Here is an 18,086-nt window from a genome sequence, read left to right as displayed (position 1 = left end):
TTATCTTACTGATACTTTGCAGCTAATGTAATCACCATTCTCTGTGGGTGAAGCTAACTTGAGGCACTGCTCTGTCTGAAGCTCTATTGCTCATGTTAGATTTCAAAGTGTGTATGACAGGTTTTGATCATTTTCTAATTTGTACTTCATTTGGTACGGTCGTACCTGTTGCAAATATAAATCATATTTTTACACCAACTAAGAAGTAATTTGCAAAAGTTGAAAAATAAGTTGAAAATTACAAGAAGTAGAGAAATCTATGTTGATGACATTGGGAGAATTTTCTACAAAAATTAGGCAGAATTTACACACAAGAAACACATTTTTTCTGATACCTTAAACGTGATTTCAAAAAATAAAGGTGTTTTTGTTGTTTTTTAGAGGAGTTTTAGCCCAGTGTACAACATGGTTGCTAGAATTCTGTAGTGTAATGTCATGATTTCCAACCAAAAATAACATTTAAAATCTAAAAAAAATGTCAAATGTTTGTTTGTTTGTTTATTTTTGCCATTTTTTTTTGTTTTGGTAAAACTCAAAGTCCAATTTATAATAGGCACTTTAATCTGAGCTTTGCTAGACATATATGTAGAACCACCCCAGCATGATGTCAGTGCAATATATCAATTAGAGAATCTTATTTCTGTAGCCCACTATCATATAATGTATGGAAACAAGTGCAGCCTCTAAAAATATCAACTAATCAGTCTCATCTATTCAAAGCGTTATATTATTTGTATGCAGATGTAAGTACTATGTAGAAGATGTGCATAAGTAAAGGGTGAGGTACCTCTTCATCGGGCACATTGTCACAGGCGCGGCGTTTCTTGCCAGTGTATCGCAGCAGAGAGGTGAGGGCACGGAGGCCAAAGTCATAGTGGTCCTGTTTGGACAGCTGCTGCATGGCCAGTGAGTACAGCATGAAGACCTTCTTAGCCAGGAGCTGAAGAGGGAACGCAGAGTTAGGTAGTCAACCAGTCAGTTTCATTCATACTAAAATGCTCTCGGTCTGTTTCAAGTTGTTTCTTAGACTTAGATCACAATTACTTGGGCACAGTACCTCACACATTCCAAGAAAATGACAGAGAAAAAAAAAAATTGTAATAAAGCGAAGTGTATGTACAAGTAAATATATAGTTTAAATATAAATACCTCTGGGCAAAGTGGGCTATATACAAGAATTTCATTTGAAATTTGAATGGTGTATGTTTGCCTAGGGTCCAGAATACACAATTCTTCAATACTTATGAAGATTTGAGTGTGTAAATCTCCCCATTTTCAGATGGGCATGACTGACAGATGGATTAGCCATTCAGAGATGGTTGGTTTATATCGAAAGAATAAAGGAAGAAAATATCACAGGGAACTGAAAAACATTTCAGATTTCTGCTAAATTAATGAGTGAAGCACTAAACTCTGATCTGAGATAAATCAGATTTTGCCCATGAGCTTATTCATTTCAAATGTGTCACAGAAAAAAACTAATCTGATTGGACGATCACACTTGGCTTGAGGAGCAACAGAGGCGTGGGGACCAGACTGAATCAAAACTACAGAGAGATATTATTCTGGATTCATTCACTTTTAATAAACTTTTAAAGTTTCATAATTCTAGTATTAAATTTGTAGTTTTCAAAAAGACATTGCAATTTACTGTGTAGCCAGATTACTTCAGTTGACCCATAAACCCAAAGTCAGGCAGATATACGCTAATTCTTCATTTACACAGTAATAAATATGTATATTTAGTTTACCTTGCAGTTGTCAAAGCCCTCTCCAAAGAGTATTATCTCAGCGATGAGGGTGGAGTCAGGCACCACCATGGAGATGGGTCTGAACATGGACTTGAGGTTGTCGGGAAGCTCAGTCCGCCCAGCATATCCTAAAAATTACAAATTAAATCCAATTACAAAAATTCTATATGTTTGTAAAAGTATGAATTAAATGAAATTAATTCAACTGTGTTTAGTGTTTAGACTTCTGTTGTATTTCATTTGTATTTTGTTTGATTCTTGTACTTCTGATTATTCAAGAAATTCGGACTCCAGGTCATACATGTAAAGTTCACAATGTCACATAAAAAATGTGTTGCTCTCTACAGTGAAATACCACTGAGTCAGTTATGAACAGGAAGTCAGTGGATCTGTTTATCATATTAAGTGGTTTCAGGTCAATATTGCAGTTTACACTGAATACAAAGTAAACAAATGTTCTGTGTATGTTTAGTTTAATACTAAATACCTGAAAAAAGCAGTTTTCTCATTATGTACGATTTCTCAAACACGTGTGATAAAACCAAACACAAAATGATTGTCTAAACGCGATCCATACCAGGGTTCATAGTGATGAAGATACCACAGGTGGACACCAGCCTGATGTTCTGACCCTCAAAGATGAAGTTGGTCTGTGTGGCTGCCAAAGCAGACAGAATGGACAGGATCTGCTGAGCAACCACTGACAGCACCTCAATGTTGATACGGTTGAACTCATCGAAGCAGCCCCATGCTCCTGTCTGTAGATGGACATGTGCTCTTTAAAGTGAATCCTTTGCTTACAGAAATTCACTTCAACTTCAAGAGAACATGCATGATTTCCATTTTCCTCTCTTATATAATGTCAAGATAGATATTTAGCTTTAGGTTAATGGACGGATGCAGTTTTTCACTATGTTCTACTATGTTTTTACATATGCTCTTGTTTGAGTTTTCTTGGACAAGGTAGGGCATGGGTCTGGAGCCATATCCCATCTCCCTGATTTCAGAGGGAGTGACTGACAGGCGGATTAACTAATCAGAGAGACACCTGCTCTGGGCGAGTCAAAAACAAACATGGCTGCTTACACATAAAAAGAAGAAAAAAAACATAAACCATAAAAGACTGAGAAACTGCACCGATTTTTGCAGAAACAACAATCAAAGCACCAAACTCCTATTTATCTCAAGTAAAAGAAGTTACAGATTTTGGAGAGGAGACATCTTCCGCATTCGAAACACATATGATACAAATGAGCGTCTCTGGTTAGATAGTCTCAAGGTAGGACAGAGGATGTAGACGGGACGGGCTGCTCAGGCAAGGGCCGTGGAATTTCTAAATAAACTTTCATATGATCTCATAAATTAAAATAATAAATCAAGGAATAAAATGCAATTTGCAAAGTTTGTAAAGATGTATACCAGTGTTTCTCAAACTGCGGAGCGTGTGCAACTGCCTTATCTTTAGTCTCATTTTAGACCTGGTTTAGTCTCTTTTTAGACCGCCTTTAATCGTAATGTAGATCCGAATATTCTCTTAGTAACTGGTGTGAAAGGTTTGAGAACTGTTAAGGTAAGGCAGGTTTAATACAAACTAAAACCCCATAAAAACATTGAGATGCAACAGTAATTTGACTGTGACCAAAACTCTTCTTAAAATCATGGACAGCCATACAATGTGACAGTAGTGATACGGTGAAATCCTTGTGATGGCTATCCCTCTCTCACCTGTGCCAGGCCAGAGTACATGCGTCCCATAGATTTGTAGTCCAGTCCTTCAGAGCAGTTGACCACTATGACATACTGACCCAGAGCTTTGCCCAGGTCCTTGGTGGTCTCAGTTTTGCCTGTGCCGGCTGGGCCTTTAAGAGAGCCTCCACGGTGCAGGTGCAAAGCAGTGGTCAGAGTCATATAACACCTATCAGGAAAAAAAATGTTATGGTGGACACAACACTGTTCCTGCACCCCTGCTGACAATAATATTAAGTGGAAAAAGGTTTTAAAAAAAGTCATCTAGTAATGTTAAAGGAACTGTATGTAGCCTGTGCTCTTACAAAAGAACTATAACTATTACAATCACACCTGTACTTGTGATGCAAGAGCCTAATCCTGCAGATTTAAAGGGACAGTCTGGAATTTTGGACATAAGACCTCATTTCCCAGTGAGCCAGAGTGTTGGAGACGTGTGGAGACACTTTTTAAAATATTCCATCCAGTCCTTGTATTTGCAGAGGTCGCTGGTGCTAGGCTAGTGCATGTCAATGGCCATAGTTATCCTGCCACTAAAAACAGTCTTACCCACTCCACAAAACACCTGAAACAAATTTATTATTATTTATTATTTATAATTACACCAGACTGCCAATGTAAATGTCTGTGTTGACAGAAAAATGACTGAAATAAAAATAACCTTGCATCGGACGACTCGTCGCATATTGAGGGACTATTTTCTCATATATCAGTCCGCCACTGCCAAGCTTTCTATCAGGAAGTACAACTCACTGCTGCTGCTCAGACATAAATCCTTCAAATGCAAGGTTGGTTTTCTAAAATTACTTCCAAAATTGTTCTATCGACACAGACATTTACATGGGAAATCTGACGTAATATCAGTTTTGCTTCGGGTGTTTTGTGGACTGGGTAAGACTGTTTTTAGTTGCAGGCTAACTATGGCCATTGACATGCACTAGCCTAGCACCAGTGACCTCTGCAAATACAAGGACTGGATGGAATATTTTAAAAATTGTCTCCACACATCTCCAACACTCTGGAAATGTCCAAAATTCCTGACTGCCCCTTTAAGAAGACTCTATTTCAGTTCAATCTTGTACTGAAATTTTAACGATTTAATTATACATTTCTTTGCAGAAGACATTTCCGTAAGAACTGTCATTAGCTTTGGGCCTCAACATGGTAATGTGCATTTATTTTGGCCTGCCAAGGAAAAAAAACCTCTTGTTTGCCCTGACTTCAGCATTGAAACTGGCAACCCAAATGAGAGACTCATGTGAGGCTCATTCTGCTTTCTGATTGGATAATTGCTTTGACCATCAGATCATGTTTACCTCATATCTGGAGACACATATAGATTGTGTTTAATGGAATTTAAAATTGTACACACTGTACACTTTAAAGTTATTTATCAACAGTAAAAAGCCTTGTAGTGGAAATAATAAAAACATCAGTCACTGGAATGTGATTTTTCATAGATGATGCATTAATAATGACTGACCTGTCTGTGAGTGGAGTGATAACCAGACGTCCAGAGTTTCCCAGATATTCATATCCGTATCTGAAGTATGCGTTGGTCTGTCGAATGATGCAGTCCTGCGCATCCTGGGGAAAGAAGAAGGGAGGAAATAATAAGATACAATACTACAAAAGATTTTCCCCCTTAATCATACATTTACATTTTTCACATTAGTTTCAGTTCAAAAGTTTTAAAAGTTTTGTGTCAGAAAATAGAAAATAAAATATGGAAGAATTTAAACACCCTACCCTTCCCAAGTGGAATATATTTCTTTGTTTTGTTTGTTATTTTCCATATTTCTGCACTGTTGTGTCAGAAATGTCCAGAGTGTAAGCACACAGTTCATCCACGAGTTGAATGCACTTTGTATACTAGGACTGTGGGAAGCTTCAAATAAACACAAGACTAAAGAGTTACCGTTTCCCAGTAAAGTCGCAGCTGGCAGAGCCACTCAAAGGCGTTGACATCACTGCAGTCTGCTTTGGCCAGCTTGTCAATGACGTCGCGAGCATGGACTTCTATTGTAACCAGGGCAACCACTTTCAGGCGCAGCACTTTGGACAGGTTCCTCCGGATCAGCTCAGAATAGCTTTGAAGCATGGAGACCTGGAGAATAAATAACATACCTTTTAATATCAGGGTTAATAGATTGTATCCATGTTCTAGAGTATAATATTTTTAGATGAAGGGCAGGGGACCTATATGAAAGATTTACTTATGATTTATTAGATTTTATATTATGGATTAATGTCTTTTCAGCTGACAATCACATCTTTGACTGAGTTGACTAATGGCACCAATTTGTGAAGCTATTATGAAAAAAAATTACAAACAAAAATTTAAAATCTGTTTTGTGATACCATGTGAACGCTACCTATTGTCAAATAGTTCTTGATACCACTAAGCCTCAAATGTACTGGAAATTAATAAATACTCGTAACAATTTTCATACTTGTCAAGTAAATTTTACTGTTGTAATATCAGTTACAATAAACTTGTCAGTGTTAAAGGTTGTATAGAGGATTTTCCAAGGAACGAGAAATCCAGCGACTGTTTGTCCTTTTTCAAATGTTGCGCATGTGTGAAACCACCCCCCCTCCCCTACAGCTCCTACGTAGAAACGTCTCCTCCCGCCTCCTCCTTACGCCAGAAACAGGTTTGTTTACAGCCGGTGTGCTGCACATGACTTGTAAACAACTAACTACAGTGTTGGTAAGGCAAGGCGGAGAAGTGAGGAGCGGGCGGAGCGGGTGCGCGGACATTTCGTGCGCGGACGAGAAGTGAGGAGCAGGGAGAAGAGCGGAGCGGGGAGAGAGGAGAGGAGAGAGGAGAGAGGAGAGGGGAGCGGTGCGCGGAGATTCCGTGCCCGGAGAAGTGAGGAGCAGGGGGAAGAGCGGATCGGGCAGCGGGGAGAGGAGCAGGAAAGGGGTGTAGAGAAGGTTGCGCGGAGATTCAGTGCGAATGAACTAGCTACAACACGCAGCAGCAAGCGGACTCTTTCTTTGCCTTGAAAATTACGTTTTCAGACATAGGATATTGCTTTCGTGTCCTGAAAAACGTTTGACTAGCTCTTGGAAATAAAGTACGTTTTCATAATAAGCAGAAGTGACCTGTCCAGGAGTAATTTGGCGACCAGTGCGTCAGTCTTTAGACCCTGCGTCTGCTTCAGTTGCGCTATCGCTGGAATGAATCTTCAAGAATCACCTTAGTTTGGCTTCGCTGCTTTTCCCCTTGTCTTCTTCTTTCAGAAATCTCAAAAACTGACTTTCTTTTGCGGCGAACTGCTCTTGGATTCTTGTCTGCCATTGCAACAAACTTTGTGCGAACTGCGAGGAAGATATAGGTCAAAAAGCCGCTAAGAACTGTTGCGTTGGTGGAGTAAACAGCGTCTGTGCGGCTTGCGTCTGTGGACTGCGTGACAGGCCTACGTAAACCACGTACCGGCGGCGCGCAGGCAAGTCAGTTACGCTAGAAACGTAGGGAGTTTGATTGACAGCTTGTCAGCTAACAGATAACGAGGCAGTGTCGTTATCTATTGGCAAATGTTTAGCTGGCGGCACCACGTCCAGAGTTGATGAATTTTTATTCTCTTTTTTTTGGTCATCATAATTACAAGGCTACTGCATCTCTATAATGCTATCATTGACAATTTGAAACAAAAAAATCCTCCATACAACCTTTAAGTAAAATGTACTCACTACCACAATTAACAGTCATGAATTTCCTGAGTAATTGTTACTAATTTTTTTTAAAGAAGTCATATTTATGCAAATAAGTCAAATATTTAAAATATTGTCATCATTAATTGCATTGCTGTGATGAAATAATTAAGCAAATATTATTATGTTTAGTATTTACTGATGTATAATAAATGGTAAATGATCACTTTTATACATTTTCCACCTTCAAGGCTCAAAACACTTTACAACAAGGAACCACTCATCCATTCACACACACATTTACACACCAGTGTACAGACACTGGAGGTGAGGTGGGTTAAGTGTCCAAGAACACAACAGCAGCAATCATCTGTGGGAGCTGGAATTACACCGCCAACCTGTGGGTCAGTGAATCTGTCCAATGCTGTTTCCCAAGAGCGGAATTTGAAGCGTCAAACTTCAGATCAGTGACAAATGCTTTACCAACTGAGCTACACTGCCACCCCAATCCAAAATAAGTAATTTTTCTTTATCTAGAACAGGGGTGTCAAACTCATTTTGGTCCGGGGGCCGTATCCAACTGACTTTGATCCCAAAGTGTCCGGATCAGAAAACTCATGTCATATAAACCCCAAAAATAACAATAAGTTCAAATATTTGTGCAGAGAAACACAAATCTAATACAGAAATATTTTTTAAATGATGAACTCTTTCTTTTACAAAATATTATAATATTATGAACAACCTGAAACTTTAAGAAAAATACAATTTTAACACAATGTTTTAACATGAAATTGTTTAACATTAACTTGTATATATAGGAATAAGTAAAATTTTCTTGGAAAATCCTGCACTCGCCTCCACTTTTCTAATTTTTGACATTTTGCTGATGAGGGTGTCACGGTCAACAGTCAAAACGATCGTCCTTTAAGAGCGTTTGGAAAGAGACAAGTCTTCATTTGTGCTGTTCTGGTGGGAGGGGCCACGTACAGAGACGCTGGAGACGCTGCTATGATAAGCACCACAGAAAATTAACAATATTTTAATAAAAAATTGAATTAAAATATTTTATTAGAAAATCAGACGAGGGCCAGATTAAAAGTATTGGAGGGCCGGATCTGGCCCCCGGGCCGCATGTTTGACACCTGTGATCTAGAAGGACTTTGGTGATTATATAGTAGAATTTACTCATTAAACACAATACTTTGATTACATGAGTAATTATGTTATTTCAGTGCAAAAATTACCACAGCTGATTTAATATATTTTATATTCTACCCCCAGAAGTGATTTTTTCAGTGTGGGAGCATATTAAACTTAAGTGAGGTGTCAGTCATTATACCTGTTTTCTCTTCATTGACTTGAGAGAGGACTTGTCGGCTTGCTTTTTCTCGGTGATGAGAGCTTCAGTGACATCAGCAGTCCACTGGATCTGACTTGACGTGATGATCATCTAACAAATTGCATAAATTCAATGACTTATCTATTATTTAGAAAGTTCAGTAAAGCTGAACTGACTTATAAAACTAGGAGGAGTTAAATACATTAGGACTACATTGGTAAAATCTGACTTGAAAAAAGTTATTTAGAAATATATAAATTACTATTTGGCTAGTGCCTGTTGTTATCACATCACATATTGTGCAAACACATATGATTAATAATAGTTAGCCAGTATTGGTGCATTGTGCACAAATGTTATGCTGGATTTGTAATACTGACAAGATATACTAAAACTAGAAAAGCACTCAGAGAGCGCAGACCTCCGCCAAGGACTACCCCCATTTTTTATATAAATTGCGATAAAATCAGTCTTCTGGATCAGATCCGGATCAGCCTTTGGAATATGAAAGAGGATCCCATTGTCCATCCCTGAGTCAAATTTCATGGGGTTTGGTCAATAATTAACCGAGATATTGAGAAACAAAATTTTTGGCCCCATTTACCACAATGTTAACTAAAATTTCAAAGTGATCCAGAATCCAGGATTTCTTCCGGATCACCCCCAAAATGAAATCAGTTCTTCCTTCCCTAACCCTAACCCTTCCAACAAATCCTGAAAATTTCATCAAAATCGGTCCATAACTTTTTGAGTTATGTTGCTAACAGACAAACAAACAAACAGACAAACGCCGGCAAAAACATAACCTCCTTGGCGGAGGTAATAATCAATATCATCCAAGTAGCTTCTTCAGCTTTGGTGCAACTCTGGTAACGGACTGGCTTAGCCCTATATAAAAGAAAACAATAGGGCTAATCAGAGTATACTATGTGACTCATTAGGGTCATGAACAACTATGCAAAATATGACTCATACCTCACGGTTGTTCAGTGAACTGAACTAATGACAGATACACCTTAAGCCAGTCCCTTACCAGAGCTGCGTTACAACTGAAGAAGCTACTTGGAAGTGTGGGTGGCAAAATGTCTGGACACTAAAAAAAAGTCAACCTTCTTTTGCAATAGACATTTTACTTGCCACTTCCCATAATCCCTCTTATTAAATATTGGAAGACTCTATACTATAAACCCAAGTAATGTGAATGCTTTGACATTATAAGGACTTAGACTGCAGTAGTTTACCTGTCCAGGCCACTCTTTGACCCACTTGTCCCTTTGAGTTAACATCCTCTTGAGGACAAGGAGGCAGTTAGCCAGGCTGTCCTTCAGAGTGAGTCGCATCTCTCTCTCAATGTCACAGAGCCACAGCTGCGGACACACAAGGACACATGTTTACACCGCCATAGGTTACATTCACTCAGAGCTCTCATCATTGTAAAGGTGCTGACACTGACCTCCACAGGCTTTTCCAGGGACTGAGGCCGACCGAATGGGATGTACTCTCCATCAGCAGAGAACATGCCCAGAGCTTCTAGTTTGTTGTTTGTCTACACAAGAGAAAAAGGAAAAATAAAGTCCTGTTGTTTGTAGGTGTAATAATACTGATCATAAGGTAAATAAAACCTCACAACACCATCATTCTAAAGTAAACTGAACATTGCTCACAACACAAACAAAACTTCAAGAACAGCTCACTTATATTTGTAGCAAATTTGTGGCAATACCAGCTAGTCGAAGCCTGATCTAGTCAGATCTCAGGAGCTAAACATCCAGTTAAAATGGATATGAAACCAAACAAACAAAAAAAGAAAAACACTGTAAATTAAGATTAAACATGTAAATAAACTGGTCAGAAATATCTTAAATGGGTTCATATTTAATAAGTAAGTAAATCTAATAAACAATCAACATTTGTACAGTCAGTATAGAAGTCATGACAACATTTGTATTCTTTTGCATGTTTTGTGTAATGCTGATTGATTTTGGAAAAGCTTCTTGCCTTCTCCATCTTCAGGCTCTTGATGTTGTCGAAGCACTTTTTGAGGTGTGGCTGCATGGCCTCAGGTTTTTGCGACTGTCCCAGGATTTCCACCACATCGTCATTGGAGAGGAAGTAAAACCTGGGGAAGATCTGCCTCTTGGTCTCCAGGTACATGTCCAGAGCCCTCTGGATGTCCTCCAGCCGCCCACACATGTCTGTTAGAGTTTCCAGCAGACCTAAAAGCAAAGGCACTAAGGTCATCTGGGAACTAATCATAAAGTGGGTTTAAAAGGTGTGTGCTGCCTCCAATGGCCACTGCAATTTCAAGAGACATCACGCAACACTACCCTGATCACAGCCAAGTGTTTCCTGGCTGTAATCAGCCAAGACCTGGCTGTAGGGGCAGAGTCTGAAGTGTGGATACTGTTAGACCAATCACACTGTTCCTTTTACTTCCACACCCCACCCATCCACCCCCCCACTCTCCCTTTAGTCCTACAGACCCCACCCCTCCACCCCTTCACTCTCCCCTTTAGTCCTCCAGACCCCACCCCTCCACCCCCCTCACTCTCCCCTTTAGTCCTCCAGACCCCACCCCTCCACCCCCTCACTCTCCCCTTTAGTCCTCCAGGTACTGTCCAGTTTAGCAGCTCTATTTGAAACATGGTTGTGGGAGGAGTTGAGGTGTTTATCCCATTTTAACTTTAATGGAACAAGGTTAACATACAGCACCTTGAAGGTCCTGTTTTAGGCACCACTGTGAAGACTTCTCACCATTCAACATACTAATATAAATACTAAATAATACCAAATACTTTATTCAAAGTGTTAATTGCTATGGTCATTCCTTTCTTTCCTCTGACAGGAATGGGCAGACCCTTCCTGCGATCAACAACTCTAGACTGTGGAGTGCCAATCCATTAGAATACAAAAATAGCTTGGATGTGCTGTGTGCTTATTACTGTCATACCCGGGTGATGTGTTCCCTGCAGAGCATTGCGGTTCTCCTGCAGACGGCCCATTATGGTCTTCCAGCTCAAACTCAGGCTCTGGAATTCCTTACACTCAGAGGGAAGCTGCTCACAGATGTCTTTGCCTTGGAAAATATTCTGTTCAGCAAGAAGAGAGAGAGAACAGAGAGAACTTACAAATGCTTCAGAATTCAGATGCACCAAAGCTCACCGTAACCACAAAGTCAGAGCAGATGATAACACTTTTTTTTGGCCTGGATCCATTTGGTTTGTTTTTTTGAGAGTTTTCATACTAATGGTTTCATGTGCTCTCACAAATTCTTTCACAAAATTCAAGGTTACACTTCACAATCTAATTTTTTTAAAAGATTTTTAAAATGGCATAGCAGTAGCTATCAACATTTATTTGTTTTCAAGTTACTCAAAAAAACTCTAATTGTATGATGTCTAGTGAGGCTACAGCAACTAGATTGATCATGGTAGATTACTTGTTGAAATAAACAACAGTTGATTTGCTAAAAGTGATCTATTTTGTATGGCACTGTAGCCCCTGACAAATGTCCCTCTGGGACAATGAAATGTATCTTATCTGAAGGTATTACATTTGTTTGGTGTATTAACTGAGAATTGCATATTTAACTCACCATGTCACCTATTATTGTTTGAGAATGTAGCGTATTAACATATTATATAATATATTGTATATTGTATCTGTATATTGTATAGTTTGTGTTGTTTATGTGCCCTGTCAGTTTCACACTTGATGTAATGTGTTTTCTCTTTATTGTGTATCACGTCTATGTTATGTCTGTAAATATGTTTTTTTTAAATCATGTGGCATGGAAGCCAAAACAGTAGAAAAATATGCACTTGTTAAGTCTGCCCCACACTAAATACCTTCAGATAAATCCACTGGCGCTGCACAGTCAGTATCATGTCGGTGACTTCCACGATATGGGTGAGGCGGCGTTCCCACAAGTCCACTTCTTTTTCAAATGCTTTGACAAAACGAGATGCCTTCATGGTGGACAGAATCACCTGGTTGTCCTCCAGTGCTTGGAAAACTTCATCTGTTCCTCTGCAACAGCAGAGAAAGGTTGGTAAATATTTTAGTTCTCATGCTCAATAAAATGTAGAAAATAATATAGTAATGGTCCTCTTAAAGCCTATCTCATCAAAAGGTCCTTTTTTAAGAATCGTTGCACATACAAGTCCAGTTTAGTAATTTAAGTAGGATTTCTCGTCCTTGATGAAATGAAATAAAAATGTTATTGTCAAACATTTATGTTTTAACCAGCCTAACATTATATTTAATGATTCTGAGTTATTTTTTTACACTAATTTGTCCCTAATCATGTCTTGAATAAACTTTGTCAGTAATGGTAAACATCTGGTCATTTTTTGTTTGTTATGTGTAGTGAGGTGAGCATAAGTCGCCAAAACAGCCCTGGTTTTCAGAGTTTTTGATGTTTGGTGGCTAACACTAACTCTGCCTTTGAAAATGCATTAGATTATTAGTGACCATTACTGAAGGATACCAGCCTTTGAAAAGCAGGCGCACTGTTTACAAAAACTGGAAAGATCTATATGACATAGAGATGCTCTTTAAAAAACTAACCTTCTGCAGTGAGTCTTACCTGAGCCGGTAGTAGCCCTCCTTGTATGGTGTAATGTCCAGGAACGTCTCCTCCCATGTCTTTGAGATGGCTTCCAGACCCTGCAGTTTTCAACAGGTCAGACAGACAAGAACCTTGATCTTTGACGATATATTTTTTTATCCTCAAAAGTGTAAGAATAGGACCTGCTCGATGGAAAGCTCCTTGGTGGCAGCTCCAGAGATCTCACAGATCTTGTCGTCAAACTTATCAAAGTGCAGGGAGATGATCTTCTCCAGGGTGAACTCTGGACTGTTGTGGTCAAACTGACACTGCAGCTCCTCATGGACCTGCTTCCAGTGTCTAACAACACATCCAACATAAAAGGTCTGAAGATCAGGGACTGTCAAAGACATATTTTTACTAAATCAGAGATTTAGGGCAGTGGTTTATAAATGTTTATATACTGTATATCCTCCTTCATACTGTATAAGGAGCCAATTTTTCCAAAAGTATCCACGTACCGGCATAATCCTTTTTTATGTTTTGTGTTTTGTTTTCTCTTGTAATAAATAGAATTAGTCCTTCAAAGGAAAGTCAGTGCAGTTACACACAGGTTGGGGGAATAGGTTTAAATCTGATTGACACCTTCTTCAGCCTTCAGCACAACAGCAAAATAGTAACAATATGAACAACAGGAAAAAAATCTTTCTGTTCCATGTGTGAAAACATATAAAGGTCAAACAGGGTTACATACAAATTGAAGCTGTTATCTTGGTGCTTAGGTATGTGCTGCACTGACATTTTAAAATAACATAACAGTTAATAACGCCCTGGTTACCTGTCTCTCATGGCCGGATTTCTGAGGTCTGAAATAAGAGTAATGATCTTCTTAAACTGCTCGATCTTGTTCTTGGAGAAGGTCACTATGTTCCAGTCCTTGTGCTGCAAAGTATCACATTGTCAGATATGCCAATACAATCATATGGCGATGTTCTCAGAGCCAGATCACAACACTGATCTGACCATGTGTCTTTTTTTTAGTATCTTTTATACAGTCATTAAGAGGTAATTAAAGCTATCTGTAGAGGGTGGTAAAGTGTCAAGTGTATTTGACTATACACAGAGGTGGGTAGAGTAGCCAAAAAATGTACTCATATAATTCAAAATAATATTACTCAAGTAAGAGTAAAAAAGTATTTCAAGAATAAATATCAGGGCATAACATCTCATTTTGAATATAAAGTTATATTTGGACGGACAAAATATGAAATAAGACAGAAAAATAAGACAAGCAAAATAATATCTGAAGGAGCTGTGCAACAAACAAATGTTCAAGTAATTAAGAATTGTCAATATAAAGCTATTGTCCCCTGTAGACCAGTACTATTATATTACTCAAGTAGGAGCAAAGGTATGCTGCTATAAAAGTTACAAAAGTAAATGTAACTGAGTAAATTTACTGAGTACTACCCACCTCTGGCCACAGGGCTGCAATCAAGATTCCATTTTTATTGTCCAGTGCTATCCATAGCTATATTTTATGTATTTATTAACAATATTCAGTGTCTTCCTTTTTTATATATCAAATGCAAACAACCAAAAGTGAAGGCATGCACGAGTCTGATTCAAGGCTGACCTTGAGTTCTCTCTGCAATTTATGGAGGTTCTTGTACATGTCCTGTGCTGTGCTCTCCATGCTCTCTGTCTGAAGAGAGGTGAACTGTTCGCCCTTCCACAGGTTCCACTTGGCATTCCAGTCGTCTGTGATCTCCCACACCTGCTGCACGTAGTCTATCTCCTGGCCATGCCAAAGCACATACAACACAGTGTAGATGCAATCGAAAAATTATGATTATCTTAAGATCAAAATAAGTCCGCTGTGTGCTTTCTGTGTCTAATTATTAAGTGTTTCAGAGTCAGATAAATAAAAAAAAGCTCATCATGGTGAATTAGTATAATGCTTGGAATGCATAAGGTAAGTGAGGAATAACAAATTCTCTGATTGTTGGATGTGAGAAATTTAAATCGTATGACGTCACACAGGCACACTGTGTGATAGTGCTCATCATTAGTCGTGGCTATGACAGAAGTTTGTCTGAGTAAGTATGAGGCTCCAGCTCCATGTGGTAACATTAACTGTGGGTGGCCAACCGTAATGTAAAATAGGCCTACCTTATTGTTCCATAACTGGAACAAACAAACCCATGTTTTTGTATCTATGTCTATGAAATTTGCAAGTATGTAATGATATTTCTGAATGAAAACAAAGCTCCTCTGACCGCTGCTGCCAAGAGAGCAGCTCCAACCATCCGAGACATGAGTCTCCTCTGCTCTGTCACAGCCCTGAGCTGTCAATCAAAGCACGCAGCTAACCCAGCGCCACTGTGGGGACTTTTGCTCCCCGTCTCCTGTTCCCTGGCTCCGTGCAGAGCGGCAGTTCTGATAGAACTGGAGACTAACTTTATTAACAAACCAAAATGGCAGTATGGAATTCTTTTTGTTATGAAATGAAATGGAGTTGATGACAGAAAGAGCAGACGAGAATGTGAGGAAATCCCATATCGCAGCATTAGGATCAGTCAAAAACTTTAGCCTCATGTGAAGTAGCTTTTGTAGCTACAGATCCAGATAAAACTAAACTGCTGAGTAGCATCAGGCTGATACAGAGAGAGGGCTGCGCTTTGCTGTGGGGAACAAGCACATGGAAGGGCATCCAGATGGTGCATGAATGAACATCCCTGTGCAAAGTCTTTAATTTGCTTTTCATATTTTATTTCAGATAGCTGGTGCTATAGCTACATGTTAGCAGTCATTTGCCGTTAGTGAAAGTGAGTAAATGAAAGAGAAACTGGTTTGTGGCAGAGTTCTTCTGAGGGGTGCTTGTGTTTACTGTTGGTCACACAGATTGATGGCAGATGCAAAGAGAGGACAGAAGATTCTAAAAAATCAAACAGGCTTGACATCTTTGCTCCAGTCTTTGAGAGAGTCCAGTTTAAGGAGACCTATGAGCCACAATTTTAGCTACGACTCAAGATTTTACACACGATCATAAATCTAAGGTACAGAGCCTTAAATATCCTAATACATATATGGACAGTGCTGTGTGTGGCCCACCTTTTCTAGTGCAATAATAATCTTGGATGGGGGCTGCTCTATGACGAAGAACCTCAGGCCGTCTATAATGGTGCGCTCCTCCTCCTTCAGCACCTTTAGCAGAGCGCGGTGTTGTTCTATCAGCCTAAAGGCCGTCTCACAGCTCAGCACACTGTCAAAGGGACCTGTGGAGGCACACATAAACACAGTCAAACACAAAAGGAAGCAAAGGGACCAGGCACATGTCCAGTGGTGGTGAGGAAAGAGTCCCACTGCAGGGAACATTTATCTGGGGAAGAGGGAGGCATGTCACCCCAACAACCTCATCTCTTCCTAGAAAATATCTAGAAACAAGTAGAACAGGGCAGCCATCTATTACATGCATTTATTCTATCTAGCCTTTTATCATTCTGGATAAATTAAAGAAAGAAGAAGGGAAAACAATTAGAACAAAGGCTCTAAAAAGTTTTCATAATCTGTCTCCTTTGAATTTCTAAATACTGTATATACAATGATGCCCTAGGAATTTCAGCCTAACCTGTGTCAGTTTAAGGGAACTAGTTTGTTGGACAGATTGACACTGTACCTGTGCTGTTGAACTCCTGAACAGTGCTCTGGATCTTCTTCTTGAACTCCTCAGATGAGATCAAGAGTCTGTTCTTGAACCTCTCCTTTTCCTTCTGAAGGGTGACGTCACAGTCGATGAGAACCTGCTGAAACCACACCCAATCCTCGTTCAGCACCTCACGCAGGTCCAGCACCTATGATACAAAAGATGAGAAAAATTCTATTTAAATCTGAGTTCGCCCCCCTTTTGCTCCCCGCGCAAAATCACTTCCCCTTCAGAGCGCTATCACAATACAATCAATGTGCATCCCTCTAATGAATCTAGTTTGGCAAGTCGCTGTGTACTGTTATGTATGATGCTTTTGGATATTTATGGAGACTTGTTGTGTAGAAGCGTGAGTGACGTAGGCTTGTGGGCTGAGCATCGGACAGAATATTACAACTAACCATAAGGAGGATTCAAATAGTGCCTGGGAGAGACCACTAAAATATTCTCATGGCATGTTTCTAATGAGAGAACAACATTAAAACATGATAGAAAGCAAAAAAAAAAGACACCTCCTTTTTAATGGCCTTACCTCCTGCTCCAGTGGCTCCTCGTGCTTGTCCAACAGGGCAAACTGTTCTTGGATTACAGGGATCTGAGCCTCTGTCTTTGGCAAATCATTCTTCAGGGAGTCCAAGAGCTTTAGGGTCTCACCAAGTTCTTCCAGTGTTTGTGGAGCACGCTTAAGTCTACAACAGCACAAATGTGTTATTTACATTGGGTTACATAAGGGTTTCATTCAGTCAGACTATCCATGAATTAGCACCATTACCGTAGCAATTAACAATTCAAAACAAAATGTCCTGTTGAATAGTCAAAATTCCTCAAAATGCCAATAGCAGGAAGCTGAAATGCCATGAATAATATTTAATGGGGTGTATAGGTGGGAGGGTGTATTTATTTTGTAAATATGCTGACTATTCAAATAGTCCAATATAAGCATAGTCAACAATAATAGAAATGATTAACGTTCTTTTCTTACATATTTGACTATATATACACATTTACTCAAATAAGTAACACTTGCTCTTGCCCTTCATCACATACACATCACCTAAAAGTCACAAATTGGTGGTTTTCAAACAACCATTAATGGCTGAAATCCATAAATGTTAATCCTGCTAATTTATAGTGACAAAACTTTGAACTGTCTATAATAATACTATTAAAGTATTTAAAATATTAAATATATATGCCTATAAACAACAGTAATTTTACTGAAAATGTTCTTTTAAAGAGGGGGTATTTTACTTCTATGGTATTAACTGCTAACACATAACATATTTAGATCACCATGTTACCTTTTATTGTTTTGAAAATATTCAGTGAAAA

General features: G+C 39.1%; 1 protein-coding gene across 1 annotated transcript in view; it reads right to left on the bottom strand.

Annotated features, from left to right (window-relative positions):
- dnah2 (dynein, axonemal, heavy chain 2) overlaps positions 1 to 18,086 on the bottom strand; it is a 76,692-nt gene that overhangs the window by 42,237 nt on the left and 16,369 nt on the right. Inside the window, exons 21-39 of the mRNA XM_055156639.1 lie at positions 17,287 to 17,443; positions 16,728 to 16,902; positions 16,163 to 16,326; positions 14,685 to 14,846; positions 13,887 to 13,990; positions 13,252 to 13,408; positions 13,088 to 13,167; positions 12,348 to 12,528; positions 11,450 to 11,588; positions 10,498 to 10,715; positions 9,953 to 10,045; positions 9,741 to 9,866; positions 8,500 to 8,610; positions 5,416 to 5,604; positions 4,981 to 5,084; positions 3,477 to 3,666; positions 2,329 to 2,509; positions 1,752 to 1,879; positions 788 to 940 (exon numbers count right to left, since the gene is read on the bottom strand). Coding sequence (XP_055012614.1) covers positions 788 to 940; positions 1,752 to 1,879; positions 2,329 to 2,509; positions 3,477 to 3,666; positions 4,981 to 5,084; positions 5,416 to 5,604; positions 8,500 to 8,610; positions 9,741 to 9,866; positions 9,953 to 10,045; positions 10,498 to 10,715; positions 11,450 to 11,588; positions 12,348 to 12,528; positions 13,088 to 13,167; positions 13,252 to 13,408; positions 13,887 to 13,990; positions 14,685 to 14,846; positions 16,163 to 16,326; positions 16,728 to 16,902; positions 17,287 to 17,443 — 2,812 coding nt within the window. The remainder of the gene's footprint in view (positions 1 to 787; positions 941 to 1,751; positions 1,880 to 2,328; positions 2,510 to 3,476; positions 3,667 to 4,980; positions 5,085 to 5,415; positions 5,605 to 8,499; positions 8,611 to 9,740; positions 9,867 to 9,952; positions 10,046 to 10,497; positions 10,716 to 11,449; positions 11,589 to 12,347; positions 12,529 to 13,087; positions 13,168 to 13,251; positions 13,409 to 13,886; positions 13,991 to 14,684; positions 14,847 to 16,162; positions 16,327 to 16,727; positions 16,903 to 17,286; positions 17,444 to 18,086) is intronic.

This window comes from Boleophthalmus pectinirostris, unplaced genomic scaffold (genome assembly GCF_026225935.1).
Source record: "Boleophthalmus pectinirostris isolate CB_2022bp ecotype Guang Dong unplaced genomic scaffold, ASM2622593v1 HiC_scaffold_20, whole genome shotgun sequence".
NCBI classification, from domain to species: Eukaryota; Metazoa; Chordata; class Actinopteri; order Gobiiformes; family Gobiidae; genus Boleophthalmus; species Boleophthalmus pectinirostris.
The sequence above is the reverse complement of the archived record's forward strand: the minus strand, read 5'-3'. Positions and strand labels throughout refer to the sequence as shown.